The sequence below is a fragment of the Ursus maritimus genome, unplaced genomic scaffold, assembly GCF_017311325.1.
Source record: "Ursus maritimus isolate PB19 unplaced genomic scaffold, ASM1731132v1 scaffold_17, whole genome shotgun sequence".
Classification (NCBI taxonomy): domain Eukaryota; kingdom Metazoa; phylum Chordata; class Mammalia; order Carnivora; family Ursidae; genus Ursus; species Ursus maritimus.
In genome coordinates, this window is record NW_024424119.1 from 22,752,640 (window position 1) to 22,775,955 (window position 23,316).

Genomic DNA, 23,316 nt, shown 5'->3' on the forward strand with positions numbered 1-23,316 from the left:
GCAGAACTGCATCTATGGGACAGGGAGGAGAGACACCTCTACCAGTCTTGGGAGGTTGGGGAAGGCTGTTTGGCAGATGCACAATAACTGATACAGAGTAAGTTTCTAAATAAATATGGATGGATGGATGGATGGATGGATGGATGGATGATGGGTGGATAGATGATGGATGAATGGATAGATGGATGATGGATGGATGGATGGATGGATGGATGGATGGATGATGGACGGATAGATGATGGATGGATGGATGGATGGATGGATGGATGGATGATGGCTGGGTGGATAGATGATGGATAGATGATGGATGAATGGATAGATGGATGATGAACAGATAGATGATGGGTAGATGGATAAATGAACAGACAAGAAAATATCTTGAGTACCTATTTGTAAAGAAATAACAAAGTCTGAAAATCAACTCATGTTAGAGTCAGACTGCAGAGAACTTTGAATTCCAACTGCAATAATGTGGTGTTGGACTTTATTTGGTAAGCTAAATTTTCAAAATCTGAATATACTTTTTAGATTCTCAAAGTTTAAAATTTGCATAAGGGGGAAGTGCAAGAGTGATGACTGAGGACTGACAGGATGGGAACTGCTTATTATACACAAGGCTAAACAAGAGGAACAGAGTGAGGATCTGTCCCAGTTGGTCACTAAGGGGTGGGAAGCACAGCCAAGAGAATGTCAGGTGAGGGCTGGCCACCCAGGGATCCTCCTGGAGGATTGCAGAGGCAGCCCTTCATCCTTCAACCCCTGTAGCTAGGTTTCAGGATTGTGTGCTTGAACTTTTTTTTTAATTAAAAAATATATAATACACATAAAAGCATCTATAGCTTAGAAAACAATAAAATAGAACATTTCTATTTCCAGCTAATCTTAATCTACTGGTTGAGAATTGGAGAAAAAGAGTGACATGCTCAAACACTATTTTTAAAAATAACTTCGGTTTCATCTACAGGACCTATGGGAAGAGGAGATGTTTAAAAGTATTTGTATTTAAACACTGTGATGGCTTTTTGTTGTGTCAACATGGTGAAGCTGAATTACAGTACCCAGTTATTGATCTAGGTGCTTCTGTGAAGGGAATTTGCAGATGTAATTAAAGTTCTTAATCACTGGACATTTAAGTTACAAAAGGGATTTCATCCTCAGTTGGCCTGACATAATCAATCAACGCTTTCAAAGAGGACTTAGGCATTAGTCCCCGACACGCATAAACAACATATATATGTATATATGTATGTGTGTATAATCTCTTACTGATTTTGCTTCTCTAGTTGAACCCTGACCGATACAAGCATTAAAAAAGAATTTGAATATATTATAAATATTCTTATAGCTATAGTATCATAACTCTAATTCACTATATATAGTACCTGTGTTCTGATTTGTTTTGCCACGTCCAGTCAATATGCCAGGTTTTAGAAAGCTGAGTTCAGAATTTTCTTCAATCCATTTCTTCAAAGCCTGAAAATCAAAAGCAATTATCAGTTGGACAGTATATGTAGAACACATTTGTGTAACTATTAATTCAATATTGATATATTGTAAGAAGAAAAAAAACTTTAGTAAGAAAAATAAATTTAATTTAGTAAACAGTTCCCTAACTGACAAACCTGAGAATAAAAGCTTTTGGGATTGAATTCTATGCAAAAATTAACTATAATGGTTAAGATCTTTGTGATCTGATACAATTTAATCTCTAAGATATTTTTTAAATGAAAAAAGCTATGTTCAGAATAGTGACTATGTAGAACTAATAAGTGAGTTTAGCAAGATCTCAGGACAGAAGAGCAATATACAGAAATCAGCTGTATTTCTATTCGCCAGCAACAAGCAACTGCAAGTACAATTTACAATAGCATTAAAAAATTGACACTTAGGTATAAGTCTAATAAAAAATGTACAGAATCTGCATGTCAAAAATGACAAAACAGTGATAAGAGAAACCAAAGAAGATGTGGTGGCCTCTCTCAGGTGGCTCCCAGTGATCTCCACCCACTGGTCTTCAGATCCTTGTGTAATCCCCTCCATTCAAGTATGAACTGAACTTACTGACCTGCCTCTAATGAAAAAAATGGAAGACATGATCACTTCCAAGTCGAAGTTACAAAATGACTATGACCTCCATACTTTCTCAATCTCTCTTGGATCACTCACTCTGGAGGAGGCCAGCTGCCATGCTCTGAGGCAGCCCTGTGGAGAGGCCCACAGGAGTGAGCTCAGAAGCACATCTTCTGAGAGCTGCCAATAGCCAGGTAGATATGGTTGGAAGTTAAGCCTTTTAAGCAGAGCCTTGAGATGACTATAGCCTGGTGAGAGATCCTGAGCCTGAAACATCCAGTCAAGTTGTTTCCAGATTCCTGATCCATAGATATTGTAAGATAATAGTTTGTTGTTTCGAGCCACTAAGTTTTAAGGTAATTCGTTATCAGCATAGGTAACTAATACAGAAACTCTATATAAATGAAGAGAGAGAGATATACTATGGTCATGGAAGACTCCATATTGATGTCACTTTCCCCAGTTTTATCTATTGATTCAATGTAATCCCAAACAAAATCCCAGCAGACTTTTTCATATATGTGAGTGAGCTGATTCTAAAATATAAATGGAAAGGCAAAGGAAGATAGATAAAACAATTTTGAAAAAAGGAAAAAAGTTGGAGAACTCACACCATAAAGTTAATCAAGACAGTATAGGAAGCGCGAAAGGATAGATAGATATATATGAATGGAACAGAATAGAGAATACAGAAATAGGCCTAAATAAATAGAGCCAACTGATTTTTCAAAAAGTTACAAAGGCAATTCAGTGGAAAAAGGACAGTCTTTTCAACATACAGTCCTGCAGCAATTGGATATTCACATACAAAAAGAAAAAAAGCATCTCAACCCGTAACTCAAAATGGATTGTAGACTTAATTGTAAATTGCAGAATTACAAAACTTCGCAAAGATAACAAGAAAATCTTTGTGATCTTGGGTAAGCAAAGCAAAGAATATAAATTCTTATATACGATACCAAAACCACAATCCCCAAAAAGAAAAAATTAATAAAACAGACTTTATGAAAAGTTAAAATTTTCAATCAGTAAAAGATACTGTTCCGAGACGTAAAAGACCAGAAGAAAATATTTACAAATCACATTTCTGACAGAGGACTTCTGTCAGAATATATTTTTAAAAAATCTTTTAAACACTCAACAATAACATGGTAAACAACTCAATCAAATCCTATTTTAAAATGGGCAAAAGAGGGGTGCTTGGGTGGCTTAGTTGGTTAAGCATCTGCCTTCAGCTCAGGTCATCATCTCAGGGTCCTGGGATCGAGCCCCACATCGGGCTCTCTGCTCAGCTGCGAGTCTGACTCTCCCTCTCCCTCTCTCCCTCTGTGATCTCTCTGGCTCTCACTCTGTCTCAAATAAATAAGTACAATCTTTAAATAAAATAAAATAAAATAAAATGGGCAAAAGATATGAACAGACACTTCAGCACAGAAGATATATGGATGGCTAATAAGTTTATGAAAAATGCTCAACTGCATTAGTTGAAATGCAAATATAGTAAAACGAATTTTCATACCCTAGGGAGATACCATTACATGCTTAGAGAATGGCTAAAAAATTTTTTAATTGACAAAAAAATTTTGAAAGCATGAAGTCTTTATTCTACAGGTACAAAGACTTAGTATAAACTAGAGTGATGAAGATAGTAAGGTATTAGTATAAGAATAAACAAACAGATAATCACAACAGAATAGACAGCCCAGAAACAAACCCATACGTATATAGGTGGGTGCCTGATCACAGAGCAGTGAGGAAAGGACAGTCTTTTCAGGAAAATGATGCTGGGTCGATTTGTTATCCACAAGAAGAAAGAAGCTTACATCCACAAGTGCTCTGGTTTTCACAAAGAGGATGGTTCTACTCTCTGGGTTTAAGTGGTACTCCTCTTGCAAGATGAAGGAGAGATCTTGGAGTTTAGGGTTCTCGTTGCCGGGATCCATGGAAACACTTTCCAGTTCCCTCAGTTTTTCTGCAAAAGGGTAACACTCTATATATGGCTTATAAATTCTAGAAATTGAGAACACACTGTGACCTTTAGCTATAGTTCAGTTAATCTCTCCATCTTTGACCAGAATTCCAAAAGTAATAACCACTACTTTAATGCATACATTAAACACAGCAATAGGGGTGGCTCAGTCATTAAGCGTCTGCCTTCAGCTCAGGGCGTGATTCGAGGGTCCTGGGATTGAGCCCCACATCAGGCTCCATGCTCTGCTGGGAGCCTGCTTCTTCCTCTCCCACTCCCCCTGCTTGTGTTCCCTCTCTCACTGGCTGTCTCTCTCTCTGTCAAATAAATAAATAAAATCTTTAAAAAAAAATAAACACAGCAATAAATGCATACCTATTTTTCCCCAGACAGCTGGGTGCTCAATGTATAGCAGCACACCACTGGGCTACACTTATGTATACTAAATACTTTGATATAGGCCAAACAAATTTATTAGCAGTAATTACCTTTGGGAAAAGGATTTTGAGAGAGGGAGAAGAAGGACTCACTTTTTATTTCAAATCATCCTATATACTTCTTTATACAAGAGCAGTAGGATTATGCGCCATTTTGGTTTTCTTCTATATATAAATCTATATATAGTATAGATAAATTATAATCTCTTCAAATCATTAAAACATTTCTTTTTTTATATTTTTAGAGCTTTGTAAAATTACTAAAAGTTGAACAAAAATATGCCACTACCTCTCAACCATGAGACTCTGCACTCTGGGAAACAAACTGAGGGTTGCAGAAGGGACGGGGCGGGGGGGTGAGAAGCAGGGGGGATGGGGTAACTGGGTATGGGCATTAAGGAGGGCACATGATCTGATGAGCACTGGCTGTTATATGTAACTACTGAATCATTGAACACCACATCAAAAACTAATGATGTACTCTATGTTGGCTAACTGAACTTAAAAAAATAGTCTCTTATGGATAAAAAAAAATGCCACTAGCTATTATAATTTCTATAGGATGTATCCTTTGCAAATCCTATTTTTTCCTTTTTCAAAATAAGAAATAGCGTAAGCAGCATATTTTTTTTTCCACAAGTACCAGATTTCACTGAAGGTTAACAGTCCTGCTGTCTATAATTACCTTCTTACGCCCAGGACAACTCCCTGAACATCACCATACACTACAAAGTATCCTGCCACTAGACTCACCAGGCTCCAATGGCTTCTTCCTCTAGAAACACCACCCACCTTCAAATCTCCAAGTGAGATTCTGCTCAATCTCATCAAATCCTGCTGCTCGGACGTTAGCGAAGAAGTCTTTCAAGTAATCCAGAGCATCTTTCATCCGGGCATGCTCATTGATAATGAGGGCATCATTATATTTCTGTTTAAAATGAAAACTGAGTTTCAGTGTTTCCAATGTCTAATGCATTTGCTGTACTGAAATTCAATTAGCTGTACTTAGCACGGAATTAATTTTTAAAGTAAGCTCTTCTTAAATCTATTCCAACTTAGTTTTTTAAGATGAGCGGTTTCTAATGGTACTACAATAAAACCTTTGAACCAAATACTACTTTAAAAAAATCTTAATTAGCTAGAATCATTAATTAATTAGGATCATTTTGGAGTCTAGAATTCCACCTTGGAAGAGGAAGAGACAATTACAAGAAGAATGCATGTCAAAGACTAAAAAACAAAAAACAAAAGCAAATCAACTTCCACATCAACTTGCCTCATAATTCAGACATTCAACTGAATCTCTTCTTACATCCAGAACCATCAGTGAGTTGCAAGAGCACCTGTTCAGAATGATGGCGCTGACCACCTGCCCCAAATATGCAACTAAGTTCATTAAAATTCTATAAATGCATACTGAGTGCATTTTTAAGTACTTTCAACAGCATGGTAAGCAGAGGTGATGGCTGTTGTTTCTTAACTTCTTGGTTAACCGGAAAACAACCAAAGACCCTGGATTTCTGAGCACGTGGCTTTGCCAAAGGTAAGAAAACACATGCTTCAAGATAAGGCAACAGGAGTCGCTTACTGAACTTTCAAGATGGCTGTCACCAATAGCATATCTACAGTATGTTCATCACCCCCCAACTTTTTCCAACTGTGTCAATCATGGGAAGGCTAGAGGCACATGGTATAGAACCTCAGCGTCTGTTTCTATCCTGTGGCTGCTAGTGTTACGTTTCACTAAGCAGACAGAGAAGATGCTGAATGGATGACTTTAAAGTTTGCTTCATAGGAAGCCCTCAGAAAGTTCCTATGTGAGCTCTTGGAACAGGGCGAAAAGTTGATGTTCTCTTGGCTCCCACAACAAAGCTCCCAGTAGGTGCTACAACTAAAATATGTCACTGCAGAGAAGGCACATACCCGCAAGTGGGAAGTGTACAAATACAGGGCTTTACAAATCCTGCTCTCTTCTTCTTTGTCGGGCAACTGAAACAAAATGCATGTTTTCTGAACAGAAAGGATCCATTGTTCGTATTTCTGTGTTCCAAAATTCCTATTTTGAATTTGAAATACATTTTCTGGAAAAAAAATGTTTTTCATTATGCCATATGGTCAGTCATTTAAAGTTCTAAGCATGGGGCACCTGGGTGGCTCAGTTGGTTAAGCGTCTGCCTTTGGCTCAGGTCATGATCCCAGGGTCCTGGTATCAAGCCCCACATCAGGCTCCCTGCTCAGTGGGGAGACTGCTTCTCCCTCTCCCTCTGCTGTTCCCCCTGCTTGTGCTCTCTCTCTCACTGTCTCTGTCAAATAAATAAAATCTTTAAAAAATAAAAATTTTTTTAAAAAGTTCTAAGAATGCCTCACCCTCAAATTTTCTTTCTGTAAGCAGAGTATTCCTCCTGAAACAGTCGGTTTTCAACAGTACTGCATCTGTGTTGGCACATGATCGCCTACTTAATACTTACCCTGCATCAAGAATCAAAGTGTCTTACACTCATAATTTCATTTCATTTTCACAAACCACTGAGGTGGATGTTATATTTTACAGGTGAGGAAACCAAAGCTCAGAAAAGTGAAGTCATTTACCCAAAGTGGCACAGCTAGCACATGGGGGAGTGGAGGAATGCAGAACCAGGTGTGCCTGATACTGAAGGCTCACTGGCTCTGTGAGCTGACCACCAAAGCAGCCCAGAGCTAAAACGATGGGCATGAAAATATCTAACTTTGTCTTTAACAATGAAGCAGTGAATAAAAATAATAGGTCTCATGAGCTTCGTCAGGAAGATATCTAAAAGCAAGAGAGACAGAACTCAACACAGTCTCTTCTACCTTGCTATGAACTTAAGCCGTCTGATCTCCACAGCACTCTGCACAGGGCCAAGCCAAGAACAGGCACTCAAAAGATGCTCATCATGGGTGCTTCTGCCTGTGTGCGTCTCCTAAGCTATGCCTCAGTTGCTCGGTCCAAAAATTGAGCATCGGCTGTCGTCTGGGCTGTGTGCAGGGTGCTGGCAGTGAAAGGATACAGAATACAGAAGCAGCTTATTCCCAAGAGGCTCAGTCTGTGAGTTACTCTGGGATCAGATCTCCAGGGCTCTCTGGGAAGAGCACAGTTTAGTAAAATTCACAGGCAAGAGCTGTATTTCTGGGTTAAATTGCTCCTCTCACCCATTCATGTTTAACAGGAGGAACAAAAGAGGTTATCCAGACAAGTGGCACTGACATACTTCTTTCCCAGCCCCAACTACAAACACGTGGCCAGGAGTAAACCAGATGAATTAACATGTATTTCTTGAATGTGAGTAGGTGTGAAAATGAGCTAAGCAATCTGGAAATGAACAGCTGACAGGATGTAGACTAGGGAAAAGGTGGAGGGAGGGAATTAGAAGTAGGAGGAGTAAGAAGGCAGAAATTCATGTCTCTCCACCCTTCTGCTACCTCCCTAGTTCAGACCACATCATAATGTTCCTGGATAATCTGACAGCCTCCTATCTGGTCTCCCTACTTCTTGCCCTGGTCCCTCCAATCCACTGCCCACTCAGCAGCTAAAGAGAGAGTTTCCAAAATTGCAGATGAAACACTTTGCTACCCCACCACTTAAATGCCTTTAGTGGATTCCTCTAGCCAAAATCCTACCCTGCTCCCAGGATCTTCTGTGATCTAGTCTCTGCCTGCTTCTGATTCTCATCTCCAGCAGCTCTGCTTCCTGCATTTGACAGGACTAATGGAAGTCCTCATACTCTCCCTGCTTTCCTGGCCTTTGCACATGCTGTTTCCTCTGCCTGAAACACATCTGATCACCAACACCCACCCACACCTATCCTGTTGTTTTATTATTCCTTGTCTAACTTTGGCTTTACCATTGGACTGGATGCCACAAGGAGCTGTGTCTCAGGGTCTGTGCTATTTCCCCATCAGCTAGCATACTGCTGGGCACCAAGTGGATGACAAGTGAATGAACATGTTCAAGGAACTGCTAAATCAAAGGATTCCAGTAGGGAAGGAGTGGAAGGTAAAACTGGAAAGATAAGTAGAACCAGATTGTGCAGTCAGGGCCCAAACTGGCAGGTTAGAGGCTCAGAGAGCTTTGCTTCTAAGGCAGAGATTCAAGCAGGTTACTGACATGATAAAACTGGTATTTCAGAAAGACCAGCCAGGTAACGGGGGCGCTGAATGGAAGAGTGAGTGGGGGTGGGCAAACCAACCAGACAGCTGTTAGCGTAAGTCCTAAATCAAGCTGTGAAAGAAGAGGAGAAGAGAAAAAGCAAACTAAGTGTGAGGAAAGGTGAATTCACAAATTAAACATCTCCAAAGCTGCTTCTAGTTCTGGAACCAGCACTCCCCACTCATATACCAACAAGTGAGCAAGCCAGAAGCCTGGTCCAAATCACCCCGACTCCCACCCAAAGCCAGCTGGCCATGACATCGGAACACTTCCTGTTTGCAGCGCTGGGCACACCTCCTGCCTCCACCGGCCTGTCTTGACTGCCTCTGGCCCTCTTTGTTCACCGGTATCCTTATCATATCATGAATTAGTTAAAATCCTTAGATGCTTCCCCCTGCTTTTAGGACAAAGTCAAACTCAGTTTGGCCTACCAGGCCTTTCCTGGTCTGGTCCCTGCCTCTCTAGCATTACTCCTTTCTACTACTCATGCGTTAGGAGTACCACGAAATACTTGCAGTTTCTAAAACTTTTTCTTCCTTCAATGCCTGATGCCTTTTCAACCTCACTTGGTTGTCTCTACTTCTTAACGTGGCTAACTTTAAGACCGCCTCAGGCACTGCCCCCGCCCCCCAGGAAGCTTTCCCTGCAGCCCATTCCAGGCCAAAGTTCCCACATGCTCCCAGGGCACCCAGCATGTACCTTTGCCCTGCTGTGTGGTAGCTACCCACATCTGATTCTCACTCTTTGACTACGAGTTCCCTGAGGATAGGACTCCGGCTTTAACCTGTCCTTTCCATTAGCTGGCACAATGAGTGTCTGATGAGTGCATGGAAGAACAAAAGAGAGAACAGAACTTGGTAACTTCATGAGAGAGTCTCAGAAGAAGAAAGAATCGAAGATCACTGCCTGTTTCAATCTGAGCCATCAGGGAAATGGTGGTTTCATTCATATAAACAGGGAAGTTAGAACAGAAGGCTAATTTGGAAGATTAAGAAAGCCATGAACTGATTTAAATACAGTATTTTTCAGGTATATAGGTCCACAGAGACTTACTTTGAATTTAAAAAGAAAAAAAGAGAGAGACTAAAGGAGGACTTACAAGGTTCCTGAATAACCTATAATCAAGAAAGTTAACCTCCTGATATGGTCTTGACCCTGTTTGAACTGAAGAGAATGCAAAAAGCCAATATATAGCTATTCCTAAGTGGAAAGAATACAAAATGAGATTTATCTCACCGAGAGTTACGGTACCGAGTTCGTCAAAGATCTTTTTTGCCAGACTCTCTGTTTCCCTCATCAGCTGAGATATGATGCATTTAAATCTGTCAGTAGTCCGTAATTTCACTTTCCTGAAAACTAGAGCCATCAAAACAAAGTGAGTATTTTTCAGGAAGAACACATCATAGTTTAAAATAGGCTTCTGCACACCCTTCTCTGCCTTGGTTACTTCTGCAAGACCTGAGGCCCCAAGCTCACAGGCAGGTGATGGCCAGTGCTCAAAATCCTTGCCCTAGCTCCCCAGTGCTTAATGCACATGGTCCAACATCTCTGTCTTTCATGGTCTGGGTCTAATCCAACTTCTCACTCTGGTTTTCCCATTACTCAACATGGAGCCTCTCCTCTGAAAAGGCTGGTATCCATCTTATCTCTGCAAATACAACACTTTTTAACCCTCTCCTCTTTGATTTTCTCCTTTCCCGCCCAGCCCCCAGAAGCGCTCACGCTGTTCCTAAAATTCATTATTGCATTGTTTTAGCAGAAACTCAACAACTGCCTACCATGCGCCATGTTCTGGTGATAAACAACTGAAAAAAACACAGCCTGTGCTCCAGAGAGGTCTGTGTTCTCAGGGCAGAGAAAGACACAGAGCTAAATAACCACAGTAAAGTGCTGTAACATAAGTATGTGCCAGGTGTCATGGGGCACAAAGAAAAAAATCTCTAATTCTTCCAAAGGAGGAAGTGTTGTGGGATAAACAGGGAAAGAGGAATGCAGGAAGCACCAGATGCACTTGAGGAGCCCAGAGGAATGCCTCATGGCTGGGCTTATAGGAGGGGGAGATGAAGCACAGAGGGCGGAGGGGACTGGATTGCAAAGAAATGTGTACTTGATACTAAAAAGTTTAGATTGGGTACCTTCCCTAAAGTTCTTACAGGCAGCTCCCAGAAAGGAACTGAACTGCCCCTCCCTGGCTATTTCATGTGTCTGCTCTGCCTAATGCAATCACACACCACCCCCGGAGCAGGGATGAAGGCACATATGTCTCCTCTTCCACTCTCCCTCGCTGGGCTAGTATAGCATTGGAATGTCCTAGCCAATCTTTTTTAAAAATCAGATTCTGATCTGCTGAGGAAAAATATGATGAATTCAGATTAATTTCATTTCGACCCAAATCATCAGATACATATTAAAAGAACGAATGACCACACAGTATCCTCCTCAGGCATGCAACACAGGGAAGGAAGGATTAAGCCCAGCTCTTGGCCATTTACATGCTTTGATTTTCTCATCACGTCTCTCTCATTGTTAGTATCCTTATGAGAACTTTATCAAAAACAAAACAAAAACAAAAAAAGAACTTCAGCAAACTGAAGAGTGAGAACGTTTGCTTTTGACAGTCCACTCCTGAGGTTCATCCATTGCCTGAGGATGGAGCTTGGCTGAGGAGAGAGGCATGAAATGTAATTATTTCCCAAGTTTGGGGTTAAATATTTTCTACTCAACAGAAAAGGTAAAAATTCAGTATTCATCCGAATGTTTGGATGAATTTGTTATTCTCTGAGCTAGGAAAAGCAGAAGGTAACAAAGTTCTAAAGGGCTTGTTACTGGTTTCCACTTACACTTCTGGGGCTTATAAACAATTTCTTCCAATTCTTCCAAGTTGTCTTTGACTGTTGCTATCACCGATGTGTCAAGAGAAGCACACAGTTTGCAGATATATTCCATGGCTTCTGTTGTGTTTTTGGCATCCCCAGTGCCAACCGAGGCAGTCAGCCCAATGACCTGTGAGGAGCATTCCAAATGTCAGACATCTGGAAAAGAGCGTGCCGCTTCCACAATCCCCCATGCAACCCATTCCTGCTAAAGTAGGGCTTGGGGTGTGGGGTTTTTTGGTTTTTGTTTTTTTACGAATTTCAGATAAAGAGCAAGAACACTATTTTTTTCCCCTGATATTCTCTATGACGTTGGAAATGGAAAGGTCCCCATTAGGCAAAGCACGGAATAGATGCAGGAGTCACAACTTATCAAATGAACACGAATTAGCAAAGAAAACAAGGACGGAAACCCTTTCAAGGCAGGACTTCTCTCCTCTCTACCCTTGTGTCCCCCACGATGTGCAGAACAACATACTAAAAGGAAAGGGACTGAAATCAGACACGACTCCATTCTAAACACAACCATGTCCCACCAGCTGTGGATCCTTGGACAGGTATCTTCAGCTCTCTTTAAAGTTGGGAAACAATAGCTATTTTAAATGATAGGTGTGTGAATTCAGTAAGATAACATTTGTAAAAAAAAAAAAAAATAGCTTAATGGTCACCTAATAATTTACATCTTACACAGTAAATACTGAATAACTGACTCATTAGCAAGGAATCTAATTAACACCATTTTTTTTCTAGAAGAAGCAGCTGTAAGAAATGTGATTGCTACTGAATTTCTTCTAACCTATGCTTCCTAAACAGGTAGTTATTAGGGCTAGAGAACTTCACTCACTGTCATATTGGTATACTACACTATAAATTCAGGGCTTCCAACCTCATCTAGATCCCCAATGGGACCAAGCAATTCTTCTATATATTCCTCTTAGTTCTCTTTCTCATTTCAAATTCTCTCCAAGCATCCTGAGCTCCGACCCCCATTCCCATCTTGATTATTCTCAGCAAATAATCTATCTACCTCTCCTAAGTATAAGAGAAAAGAGAGATTAAATGCCTACCTTTCCTGTCCCCATCTAAGAACTACTCTCTGTCTTGACTCTTCTCATACCCTCATCTCTGATGACACCAAAAATGGTGTCCCACCTGCTCTCCGTACTAATGCACATACCTGCCTACTTATCTCCTACTATCTTCTGGTCTCTCCTAGCACCTTGCTCTATTGATCATTGCCTCTATCCCACTCTGCCTCACCTACCGCTATTTACCACTTCATTTTTACACTCAAATGTAGATTTCTACACTCAAATGATATGGAAGAGCTTCAGGACTCTTGGCCACACCCTGTTCTCTCACACTTCTGTGCCTCTGGACACACAGCAGCCTTTCCTTAAAAAACATCCAATTATCCACCTTGTGCATTCTTGTTAGTTTTTACCTAACTTCTGTTGGGTCTTGGCTTACTTTCACAGCACACTTATGTGTTTTCACTTCTGTTCTGACTACACCTTGTACCCATCTCCATAGTGTGCCATCACCATATCTTATGACATAATTCTTACATGTCTGGCTCCCTGTGAAACTTCAACCGTTGGAGGTTTATGTCTTTTTATATTTGTATCCCCAGGGCCTAGCACAGTGGATGACACAGGGGGGCATCTAATGCATATGTGTTAAGTGAATAAGTGAATAAAAAAAATCAAAATTAATCAATGAACTATACAATATGGACTTAGAACCTGAGACGACCAACCTCGACGTGGTCAGCAGAGTAAGTAAATAGGATTTAAGAAGGTTCTAGCTCTTCTGAGGAATCCCTCTGACTCTGGAGATACCTGAGGCAGTGGGTCTGAAGATCCTCCAAGTTTCTGATCCAGATAATTAAACATGATCATATTGTAAGGATGGTGTTTACCGGTGTTGTGACATTCATCAAATATCATCAAAGTAAAGACAGAGAGCGATGGAACAGTCCCTTTTCTAAGACTATTCACAAGAATCTGTGGAGTTAAAATGATGATGTCATTGTTCTCAACAATCTCTTCCACTGAGACAATCTCAGATGTTGCTCCAGAAACACCTGCAACTTTGTACCTGGGAAATGACAGAAATTCCCAATTACCAACCATGATGTGAAATGAGGAACCATAAAGACGTGAAACACTAGGTCAGAGCATAAGCTGATTAAGTTCTCCCTAACGCCAAAAGGAATATATCTGGAGACAAGTGCTTAGCACAGACCCATACACATAGTAAATGGTCAATAAAAGCAAGCTAGCTATGACTGCTAGTAGAGTATGTTAATTTCTTCAAGTCTTGAGAAAGAAAATAGAATTTAAAGAAAAGAGGAATATTAAAGAAGTTATAAAATCCTTAAAAAGTTAAATATGTCATTTATTTTTAATTTTTATTTATTTATTTTTTTTTTTTTTAAGATTTTATTTATTTATTCGACAGAGATAGAGACAGCCAGCGAGAGAGGGAACACAAGCAGGGGGAGTGGGAGAGGAAGAAGCAGGCTCACAGTGGAAGAGCCTGATGTGGGGCTCGATCCCACAACGCCGGGATCACGCCCTGAGCCGAAGGCAGACGCTTAACCGCTGTGCCACCCAGGCGCCCCTAATTTTTATTTTTTAAAAATATTTTTAATTTATTTATTTGAGAGAGAGAGAGAGCATGTGCCAGGGAGAGAGAGAGGGGGAGAAGCAGGCTCCCCACTGAGCAAGGAGCCCGATGCGAGACTCAATCCCAGGACCCTGGGATCATGACCCAAGCCGAAGGCAGTGGCCCAACCGACTAAGCCACCCAGGCATCCTAAATGTGTCATTTAAATGTAAAATTGATCTCAAGTCATTTAGTCGCTCTGCAAGAGCTAACCAAAGGAGTTTAGGATTTCAAGCATACTTACCAAAACAGACTTGCATCCATGAAAAATTAATTACCTCTAGATTATAGCAAAGCTATATCTATTATAAATTTTTGAATCCTAGCTTTCCAAAAATTAAACAAAGCTGAATACACACCAGTTACATGAAGCTAGAGAAAAAGAAATGGGACCAACTGTTATACCTACCCAAGCTTTTCAAAATATTTGGAGAACACAGATTTCTGCTGTTCATACACTGGGAGTTGAATAGCAAAAAAGACAACCTTCCCTTTTTGTCCTTGTGGAAATTTTTTAAGATGATGTTCACATATAAGAAGGGAAACAAAGGTTTTTCCACAACCTTTAAACATACAAAGAAAAAGAAAACATGTAACTGATACTGTACTAAAATATTTCTATAGAAAGGTAATTATTTTTGGCTCCCCTAAAACCACTGCACCAACTGGTAAATGAGGAATGTCGCTGGGTTAACGGTGTCAGAGTTTATACCAAGACAGAAAAATATCAAGCTACTTCCTAGGTAACATGCAAATAAAACAATCAAGGCATAAAGCAAGCTAAAATAGGGCATTTTTCTTTCCCTCCTGAGGTTCCTTAAAATACGTGGAGACTATATTAATGGGAAAGTTTTCTCGAAAGATATATGGAACAAGGAAAAAATGGAAACTCGCCCATTTTGTCCCCGTATTCAATAAAAGGGGGGGGGGGGAAGGAAGCAAACACAGAAACAAACCACGTAAGTAGTGGCAATCAGCTTACCAGTAGGAGCACATATTATTGTGTTTTTTCCTTCCTTAGCAGGCAACGCGAGCTCAAGTTGGTAATTTCTTGGCTTCAGTTGGGTGAAAGTAGGAGAGGCTTATGTAATACAAAAGGAACAAAATTACCAAATAGTTACTGCTCTGAGGACTCAAGGAAAGAGCCATCTATCATCAAATAGACAGGAATTCTGACTTTGGCAGAAAGGGTCTCATTTCAGAAAATTTAGCCGCCTTGTCTTTTGTTAACCATTCCAGCTTCTGCACTGACGTCAAGTAGAAAATTCTCCCTCGGTGACAAAGGACCAATGGCAAGAATTCTTTTAAAAAGCCACAAAGATGTCTTTCTTAAATAATCTTGGAAGTAGAGTAAGGAGAAACTAAAGCAAGAATGGCCTAATTCAGGGCAAGACAGATGGCCACTGGTTAAAAGGAAATGCTATACGGAACAAAACAGCAAATCGATTCCTCCTAGATCTCTGAAAAGCAACAAACTATAAACATTGACTTCCCAGAGCAATCTCTTATTGAAGAGCAATCATGCTTTGTAATTCTGCAGGTTCTCACATGGTATCTTTTCTCAAGAGGACCAGAAGTTTCAAAAAAATAACCAGGGGCTTTTTTTTTTTTTCCACTAATAGAGAAGCATATAGAATGTTACTGCTAGAAAAGACCTTAGACCATAGTCTCTCATAGACTATGGACTCTGAGAAACAAACTGAGGGCCACAGAGGGGAGGGGGGTGGGGGAATGGGATAGACCGGTGATGGGTAGTAAGGAGGGCACATATTGCATGGTGCACTGGGTGTTATACACAACTAATGAATCATCGAGCCTTACATCGGAAACCGGGGATGTACTGTATGGTGACTAACATAATATAATAAAAATCATTATAAAAAAAAATAAATAAAGTTAATGATTAACTAAAAAAAAAAAAAAAGAAAAGAAAAAGAAAAGACCTTAGAAATCATCTATTGACTCCAACCTGTATATTTTAAAGAAAAGGAAAATTTCTAAAAGGTTAAGTGAGTTCACTAAAGTCCCCTACATGTCAAAAATTTGAAGCAATTCACATTCAGTGATTTTACTCTGAAATGACAAAAAAACTTGTATCATTTGGTTGCAGAAGTAATCTGTAAATCTTCTTGCGGTGTTATCCCCAAACCACACCCTTCTTCTCACACTACTCAGTATTAATCTTCCCTGATGTCTTTTTGTAAAAAAACGTTTTACTGTGGCTCATTATTCAACTTTCTGGTCCCCTCATGGAAACATGCTTCTAGAAACACAAGGTGGGCCTTAAAACTAAGTTATACAGTCCTTTGTGTGAAATTAGAAAAAGGAGACCCTCTGGGAGGATACAGTCCCTCAGTGCACTGTTTGGCAAATAGCACAGGCTGGATCTCAGGCCCCACTCAAACTCAGCTGGGCACATTTGTGTAGTCAAACTTCATCAACTTACACTGAAGCCCTGGGAGAGTAAAAGGAAAGCGTGCAAGTGACTCACAAATATTAGTGTTTCTTTAGAGAGCAGGGCTGATTTTGGATTTCATAGACGCTAAGTTTCTGGAAGGACCCTATGTGTGTTTTCAATGTAGACATGCACATATGTTTTAGGAACAAAGGAAAATAAAAGAGGCTGACAATAGCTTTGGAAGAGAGAGAATAATATTTTTAATCATAGAAAAATATCCATTTTAATATGAATTGTCTTTTCTTAAAAAAAAATAAATGATCTTTTCTTACTTTTCCTTTAAAACCTTTTCATAACACTATGACTTTGGGCACTGCGAGCCACATCTCCACACAAAATACCTGAAGAGTAACATTACGGAAAAGAACAGTGCTGGGTACCTGAAGGCGGAGATGGGTTCTGACTAAGATTCGGGCATTCTGGTTCTTCCTTATAGAAAATCTGTATGTCAGAAGTTTCTATTTCATCATCCTCAAGAACTTTCAGTTCAACATTTTTTGCATCTGTAGGAGACCAAAAAACATCTTAGGATCTTGAGCTAATCGTCGACAGCACAAGTCCTACAAAGAGATCATAATCCTAAAATTTTCAGCTTCCATTAAGATTTCTCGCCACCACTCCCTTCGCCTTCTAAAACAATGAAAAGAATCTTTTTGAGCGTGATGTCTCAATGTGGAGTCTGAACAGCAGTGTCATTTAGGACTTTATTATTCAAAGCCATTTCCAGAGCTTGTTATAAAGGCAGCCTCTTGCATCCCTACTAAGTCAGAATCTGCATTTTAACAAAAACCCCAGGTGATTCTCAGGCACAGGAAAGAAGAGAAGCACCCCTTAGCAGACATTTATGGCTTCCATTCCTGACCTAACCCAAGACATCAGCTGTGTGTTTATATAGACATTTTCTAGAACAACTTGTGATCTAAAGAAGCCTAGGACAAGCGAAGACCAGACAGCTGGTTTACCAAACTCAGACTTTAAAACAGTGCTCTGAGCAGATGTTATCTTCAGGAAATCACACAATGGCACAGATATCTTATCACAACACATTTCTTTTTCAGTCCTGTTCTGGTTTAGTTCCCGATGGCTCAGGCAAGAGAAGGAGGCTATGTCTATTATGTTTCTACACTGAAAAGCGGGCAAGTCCCCTTTCACTCTAAAATTTTAAAGCTATTTCTCTGATAATCTAACCCAGAGAGTAAGCTCAGATTCTGCCTCCCTCAAATTCTTTGGGCCAGATGGGCTAATTCTGGATGACAGCAGTTTGCCCTGGTCCATTTTAGAGGTTACACACAACCGAATTACTTCTGTAGGAAAGTAACCCCTTGCTTTCCAGAACTCAATTTCATGCTGCTCTCCCACTAGAGAGGTAGCCATGGGTCTTTGAAGGACAAAATGCCTCTGACAGTGAGTGAAAGACAGGTAGGAATGAAAGAGGCCCTAAGTGAACTATGAGAAAGGTACAACCTGTTTTCAGACCCTCCCAACCCTTCAGATCTCTTCCCTGGAATATCCTACCTACCTTTGTCCACAATCCACAGTTGACTGAACTGGCTCTCTTCTATCTCCAAAGCAAGTTTCAAAGTTTTGGGCCAGTTTTCCTTGTCTGATCTGAGAAGGCATTCAGCCATTTTCTCCGCACCTGCCATCAGCCCCTTGTTGGAACAAACCTAAGCAAGCCAACCACAGATCAATCATTTCAAAAGTTTTCCTTTCATGAGTTTCTACTGAAGAAATAACAATTCGAGCACTATCTGATTTAAAATAATTGTATACTATGGTTCAACAGGTCTTACTCATGACCATTTTTGCCACATCCAACACAGTGTCTTTTAAGACACCCTTTCCTTTGCCTTTGTCTTTACACATGACATCACTATGTCAAGCCAGGTGTTCTCACGTCCTCTGAGACCTTATAGCTATCATCATCAGCAATATTAGGAAACACTCTGTTTGACAACTGTTAAAAATATGGGTATATGGGCATGGAGAGATATTTGGAAGAATATAACAAAATATTAACAAATGTTTTTTTCAGGGTAATGGGACCTACATAATTTTTATTGTTCATGATAATAACTAAAATTTATTTAGCACTTATTATTATGTGCCAGGCATATGTAAACACTTTACATATATTATCTCATTTAATCCCTCTAACAATATCATGTTAATACTACATATTACATGAAGAAACAGGTTTAGAGAAACTAACTCGCCTAACATCATACTACTAGTAAATGGATGAACTAAGTCTAACAAAATTTGTGTGCAGAGCCTGAATGCTCAAACATGAATCTATAGCTTTTGTTTCTTTTTATTTGCTGAATTGTTCAACTTATTTAAATTTACATAAAACATTACTCACAAAGGTAATAATAATTTTAACTGAAAATAGGGCAAGACTGAAAAAAACTCGTGACATTAAAAATTACTCAATTCACAACCAAAAATACTATTCTAGGTAATTATGCCTTAGATTTGAGGACTTCTGTGGATTTCAATGATCTTTCTCAGGTCTAAATCAGTGGAGGAAACAGAAGACCTTTCCCATGTTCAAATTACCTCTCCCCAACTTTGTATTTTATATTAAATTTAATTATAATTAATTAATTGCATTAAATATATTAATTAAATTACCTGTATGATTTCTTCACATTCCTGACTAATTAAACATCCAGATATTTCAGGAAGGATATCTTTTGGATTAACTGTGGTTTTAAATTCTGGCTGTAAACGCTTTAAAAGCAATCTGTACTCCTCTAGACTTTCAATTTTTCGGAAATCCCAAGTTTCAATGGCTTCATAAAGTCCAGAATAACCTAGAAAGAAAGAAGAAAATGGGGGCTTTTATGAAACCAGCTAAAAGATATTTTAAGATTGTTATCATAGGAATCATGTTTGTATAGTAAGAGAACTCAAAAGATATATGTAAATCACCTCAATAATTGATTATCTTTCAAAAAGAAAACTCAATATTTATTATAGGCACCCAACATTTTAGGTCCTCTAACAATGTTTATCGTCTCCTAGGAAAAAGTGCTAAGGATAATGAGAAGTCTTACATTTGGTCTTAGTATAAAATTTTCCTTCCAAAGTGCCCCATGGACTTCACCTACAACCTCTGACTTGGCTTCCAGGGAGTCAAATCATCATGCAGTTATTAAGTATCTTCCCAGTGCAAAGTAGCAAAGTGGGCAAAAGGAAATATAAATCTGAATTCCTGCCCCTTAGGAACTTAACCTTCTACATCACTCCCAGAAAATAATATTAAGTATAATGGGAAATTTGAGGAGAAAACAAGATTATTTCCAACTGTAATAATTCAAGAACGCGTCAATCTAAGGTTCTCCAACAAAATCACCGGATTTGTCTGACTATACAGCCCACACTCTTTTCATTTGGCTATAAAGAGCATAACAACAAAATGAACACATGGGAACCCACTACCCAACTTAATTAGATTTTCCCAATACTTTTGTGGGAGCGTGCCTCTTTTTTCCCCACTCTTCCATCTCCCTGCAAAGAGACCACCATCCTGTATTTGATGTATCACTCCCTTCATTTTTTTGAATAGTTGCATGGCATATGCTTAATTCCTTCAACAGTGTATGTTTAGGGGCACCTGGGTGGTTCAGTTGGTTAAGCGTCTGCCTTGGGCTCACGTCATGATTTCATGGATCCTGGGATTGAGTCCCTCATGGGCTCCCTGCACAGCAGGGGAGTCTGCTCCTCCCCCCTTGCTCATGTGTGCGCACTCTCTCTCTCTCTCTTCCAAATAAATAATGAGTCTAAAAAAAATTTTTTTAAAGTAAAAGCTTGAAAAAAAAAAACAACCTATGTTCAGTTTGGCTTGTTTGGAACTTCATAATTATATCCCACTAAATGTAATTTTCTCTGCTTTTTAAAAAGTTTAATTAAAATTAATAAGTTTTATTTGGTGATTTGTATTTTCTAACTGATTTTAAAGCCTTTATAATATATTCTAGATATTAATCTTTTTGGTGATTTATATTTTGCAAATATCCTCTCCCCAGTTTGTGCCTTTTTTTTTTTCACTTTCTTTTGTATTTGACAAACAGATGTTTTTAATTTTAATGTCATCAAATATATCAATTTGTCTTTTATGGGTAATGCTTTAATATTTGTTTCATAAATCCTGCTGTAACTCAAGGTCATAAAATATTATTCTATATTCTCTTCTAAAATTGTTAAAATTTTGCCTTTTAGAGTTAAGTCTTGAATTCTTGTGAATTCATTTTGTGTGTATGTGTGAAAGGAATGAGCTAAGAATACAAATTTATTTTACGTGGATATGTAATTTAGGGTTTGTTTGGTTTTTAACATTATCCTGTTTGTAAAGTCCTACCGCAATTTATTAAAAGCCCCTCCTTTCCTAGTGATCTCAAACGTATCAGGTTTTCATAAATATATGAGTTTAACTGAAGGCTCTCTATTCTATTTCATTGGTCAGTTGGTCGAGCCAGGACCAACGTTACGCGGTCTCAACGCCTAGCGTAAACCTTGCTGTCTAGAAGGGGAAACCCCAGCCTACTTAATTCTTCTTCTTTAGGAATGTCCTGACTATTCTTGGATCATAATTCTTCCATGTACATTTTAGAATCATTTAGAAATTTGTCAAGCACATGAAAAAGCATGTAGGATTTTTATTAAAATTATACTGAATATAGAAATCAATGTTGGAAGAGCAGATATTTTTATGGTATCAAGTCTTTCCATGTGCATGGGTATATATCTCCACTTACATAGGTCTTCTTTAATGTCTTTCAGTAACATTTTATCGTTTTCTCCATTTGGACTTTACACATCTTTTGCTACGTTTTTCCTATATATATTACAACTTTTGTGACTATTCTAAGTGGTATTCATTTTGCACTACATTTTCTATATGCTTCCAGTGGCTAGAAATACAACTAATTTTTGTGCTTTATTTTTATTACAGTATAATTAACATACAGTGTTACATTAGTTTCAGGTGTGCAACATAACGATTGAACAATTCTATACGTTACTCAGTACTTATCACGGTAAGTGTACTCTTGGTCCCCTTTATTTGTTTCACCCACCTCCCCACATACTTCTCTTCTGGCAACCACCAATTTGTTCCCCATATCTAAGAGTCTATTTTTCATTTGCCTCTTTTTTATTTTGTTCATTTTGTTTCTTAAATTCCCCATATAAGTGAACTCACATGGTCTTTGTCTTTCTCTGACTTATTTCACTTAGCATTATACCCTCTAGATCCATCCATGTTGTTGCAAATGGCAAAATTTCATTCTTTTTGATGGCTGAGTAATATTCCATTGTATATATACAACATCCTCATCCTTTCATCTATGGATGGACATTTGGGTTGCTTCTATATCTTGGTTATTATAAATAATATTGCAATAAACATAAAGGCTCCTGTATCACTTTGAATTAGTATTTTCATTCTCTTTGGGTAAATACCCAGTAGTGGAATGACTGAATCATATGGTAATTCTATTTTTAATATTTGGGGAACCTCCCCAAATATTTCCACAGTGGCTGTACCAGTTTGCATTCCCACCAACAGTGCATGAGGGTTCTTTTTTCTCCACATCCTTACCAACACTTATTATTTTTTGTGTTGGCCATTCTGACAGGTGTGAGGTGATATCTCATTGTGATATCTCCATATCTCACTGTGGTTCTGATTTTCCTGATGGTTAGTGATGTTGAACATCTTTCCATGTGTCCGTTGACTGTCTGTATGCCTTCTATGGAAAAATGTCTATTCATGTCTTCTGCCCATTTTTTAATCAGATCGTTTGATTTTTCAGTGTTGAGTTGTGTAAGTTTTTATATATTTTGGATATTAACACCTTGTTGGATATGTCATTTGCAAATATCTTCTCCCACTCAGCAGGTTGTCTTGCTTTGTTGATGGTTTCCTTTGCTGTGCAAAAGCCTTTTATTTGGTGTAGTTCCAACAGTTTAATTTTGCTTTTACTTCCCTTGCCAAAGGAGATAAATCTAGAAAAATGTATGTATGGCTGATGTCAAAGATATTACTGCCTATGATTTCTTCCAGGAATTTTATGGCTTCTGGTCTTGCATTTAAGTTTTTAATCCACTTTGAGTTTATTTTTGTGTAAGGTGCAGAAATGCAACTAATTTTTGTATACTGATCTTATATCCGATAAACTTTATAAACTCTCCCAATAATCTCTCTGCAGATTCCTTTGGATATTTCAGGTAGGCAATTATATTATGTGACTGAAAATAATCTTTACATTGTCTAAGATTAAGAGACATGAAACACATGAGGATAGCTGAAAATTAATAGCATTTCACTTCGACAGCATTCCGAAACAGTAAACTCCTCTGACTCATGAGTAAGAAGAAGGAACTAACCTGCGTGACCAAGGGCATCCAAAAAGCCACGGAACCAGCCTTCTTCCTGGAGCTCCAATAGGAACTTAAGAAAAAGTGAGGCGGCCTCCGTCGTGCCCTTATTGTTTTTCTCAGCCTGGATATGCTGCACCTCATCTACAAACAGAAGCAAGAGTGGCTCATGAAACTGCACAACCTCTAACCACTGGAAGAAAAACCTGAACAGGGTTGTCAGACTTTCTCAAACAGGGATGCAATTATAACAAATCCCAGCAATGAAAGGAACTGCAAGAAGG

General features: G+C 39.0%; 1 protein-coding gene across 2 annotated transcripts in view; it reads right to left on the reverse strand.

Annotated features, from left to right (window-relative positions):
• The window catches only part of DDX58 (DExD/H-box helicase 58), a 36,430-nt gene that overhangs the window by 8,059 nt on the left and 5,055 nt on the right, over positions 1 to 23,316 (reverse strand). The window contains exons 2-14 of one of the 2 annotated variants that reach the window (XM_008695096.2): positions 23,042 to 23,176; positions 19,283 to 19,464; positions 18,165 to 18,312; positions 17,026 to 17,148; positions 15,170 to 15,268; positions 14,597 to 14,750; positions 13,359 to 13,617; positions 11,485 to 11,647; positions 9,881 to 10,000; positions 6,400 to 6,557; positions 5,269 to 5,404; positions 3,894 to 4,042; positions 1,383 to 1,473 (exon numbers count right to left, since the gene is read on the reverse strand). In XM_008695096.2, coding sequence (XP_008693318.2) covers positions 1,383 to 1,473; positions 3,894 to 4,042; positions 5,269 to 5,404; positions 6,400 to 6,557; positions 9,881 to 10,000; positions 11,485 to 11,647; positions 13,359 to 13,617; positions 14,597 to 14,750; positions 15,170 to 15,268; positions 17,026 to 17,148; positions 18,165 to 18,312; positions 19,283 to 19,464; positions 23,042 to 23,176 — 1,917 coding nt within the window. The remainder of the gene's footprint in view (positions 1 to 1,382; positions 1,474 to 3,893; positions 4,043 to 5,268; positions 5,405 to 6,399; positions 6,558 to 9,880; positions 10,001 to 11,484; positions 11,648 to 13,358; positions 13,618 to 14,596; positions 14,751 to 15,169; positions 15,269 to 17,025; positions 17,149 to 18,164; positions 18,313 to 19,282; positions 19,465 to 23,041; positions 23,177 to 23,316) is intronic. The other variant, XM_008695097.2, reaches the window with a different exon arrangement.